We start from the raw sequence: 2,540 nt of genomic DNA, 5'->3' as shown, positions 1-2,540 counted from the left end.
GAGAGAGAGACAGAGACAGAGAAAGACAGAGAGAGCTTTAGGCTCCTTATAACACACAGACTGTGTTTATGAATATATATGACCATTAATATATACTGTATGTGTCTGCAGTCTTAACTCCTCCCACCTAAGAGGTGAGGACGAAGGAATCAAACCGCTGCTGGCTGCACAAATATTAATCTACTAATGAGCACTGATTATAAATCTACTGTCACTGTTATTTCATTCTCTGAGCAGAATTCAGAAAGAATAATAAAACCTATTTATACACTGCGAGGCACAAAAACTGTGAAACATTAAGGTTATTACAGTCCTGCAGATATTTTATATTGCTTTCATTAGAATAGGTTATTTACATACATGTAGTTGGTTGTTACCTGGAAAGGTACTGCCCTGACGACGGAACCTCAAGTTTGTTGGGTTTGTCGTAGCAGTTCACCATATTCTGGATCAGAGCCAGGTCTGGTCTCACCACGGTTGCTGCGGCGACGGCCCTGGTGACGAGCTGCAGGGCGTCTCTGACGTAGAACTCTAGAGGTTTCCTCTCCACCTCTCCGTAGGCCAGGAGGCCGAGCGGTAACCCGATGGCGTGCAGCGCGTCTGGGCTGAGTGGCTGGCCCAGCACCCAGTGCACCATAGGTAATGTGAGGCCCAGGTCCTGAGCACTACGCAGCACTGCTGCTGCACACTGCGGGTCGGCTCCGAACAGTACCACCGACACCGGCGAGGGCTGGTTCTGTCTGAAGTGTCGGGACAGGAAGTCGTGGATCTGAGTGTCGTCGTGTGCCGACTGTGTCAGGTTGAGGATGGCACGCAGGTGCCAGGTGGCCCCACCCCCGCTGTCCCATGATGCCATCTGACCATCCAGGAGCCGCAGGAGACCCTGAGACTCCTCCCAGCCCCGACACAGAACTGCAGTACCCTCCCTCCAACCAGACCGCTGCAGAACTGTCAGCAGCAGGTCGGACAGACCGGACTCGGGAATTCCTGTCACCATCTGCAGGTGGAACCGGTTCTAAACAGAACCAGGAAATAGAGCCAGGAGAACCAGGAGGAGAATCAGGACAACAAAAGTTAGAACGTGACAGAGTGGATCAAAACTCAAACAGAAAAATAAATAATCAATCAAAACATGAGATACTTCAGATCAGATCATAAATAAATAAATCACTGATAATTACAATCTCTCTGCCGTCTGGAGAACAAATCTGTGTCTTGAGAGTACTGTTCCACAAACCAACAAAGAACCAGCAGAGAACCAACAGAGAAGCAGATGGAAACCAACAGAGAACCAACACAAAACCAACACCGAACCAGAACAGAACCAGCAGGAAATCAATGCAGAACCAACAGAGAACCAGAAGGAAACCAACACAGAACCAACACAGAACCAACACCGAACCAGAACAGAACCAGCAGGAAATCAACGCAGAACCAACAGAGAACCAGAAGGAAACCAACAGAGAACCAACATAGAACCAACACCGAACCAGAACAGAACCAGCAGAAAATCAACTCAGAACCAACAGAGAACCAGAAGGAAACCAACAGAGAACGAAAAGGAAACCAATAGAGAACCAACACAGAACCAACAGAAAACCAACAGAGAACCAACAGAGAACCAACAGGGAATCAGCACGGAATCAACACAGAGAACCAACACAGATCCAACATAGAACCAACAGAGAACCAGCAGGGAACCAACACAGAACCAACACAGACCCAACACAGAACCAATAGAGAGACTGAACTTCATCAAAGACATAAAGACACAAAATATTTTATGTTTCATCCAGTCCACAGAATCAAATGGAGAGAAAACAGATGTCCTGATAAAGTCATTGATTTGAGATCAGGAATGTTTACAGGCAGCATGTTAACGAGGTCAAACACTGATCCGCAGTCAGCGGCAGTCTGAAGGTCACACTGAAGTCTGCTGTTGGTTTCATTCAGTCTGTAATCAGTTCATTCTCTCAACGCTCGATTCATGCCACCGCTTCTCTCTGCAGAGCGACCATCAGCCAAACTCCACCTGACACACTGCTAACAGGCTGCACACACAGGAGACCCAACTTACATTACACCTCCTCCTCCTCCTCCCCCCGGCAGAGTGCAGACAGAGAAATAGATCTGTTTCTGTCTGATCTGATTGGAGGAGCACTGACAGCATCAATCAACCTAACCTACCTGATCCTGATCACTTTCAGTCCGCCAGTTGTAGAAACCTACTTAACTTTATCTCACTTTATTTCACTATACTGCACTTTATTTCACTATACTGCACGTTACTTTATTTCACTATACTGCACTTTATTTCACTATACTGCACTTTATTTCACTGCACTTTACTTTATTTCACTATACTGCACTTTACTGTATTTCACTATACTGCACTTTATTTCACTATACTGCACTTTAACAAAACTTTAATAATAATAATAATACATTTTATTTAAAAGCGATTTTCTAAATACTCAAAAACACTGTACATACAAGAACGTCAATCAGCAAAACAAAACTAATGTAAATTTAGATATATA

General features: G+C 45.0%; 1 protein-coding gene across 1 annotated transcript in view; it reads right to left on the bottom strand.

The window, feature by feature from the left end:
- The window catches only part of LOC118321929 (glutamate receptor ionotropic, NMDA 3A-like), a 31,071-nt gene that overhangs the window by 9,071 nt on the left and 19,460 nt on the right, over positions 1–2,540 (bottom strand). The window contains exon 7 of the mRNA XM_035653491.1: positions 378–1,015. Within this exon, the coding sequence (XP_035509384.1) occupies positions 378–1,015 (638 nt within the window). The remainder of the gene's footprint in view (positions 1–377; positions 1,016–2,540) is intronic.

Source organism: Morone saxatilis, unplaced genomic scaffold (genome assembly GCF_004916995.1).
Source record: "Morone saxatilis isolate NCDOM2014 unplaced genomic scaffold, NCSU_SB_2.0 Contig12, whole genome shotgun sequence".
Classification (NCBI taxonomy): domain Eukaryota; kingdom Metazoa; phylum Chordata; class Actinopteri; family Moronidae; genus Morone; species Morone saxatilis.
Note: the sequence above shows the minus strand (reverse complement) of the source record. Positions and strands in the feature narration are given on the sequence as shown.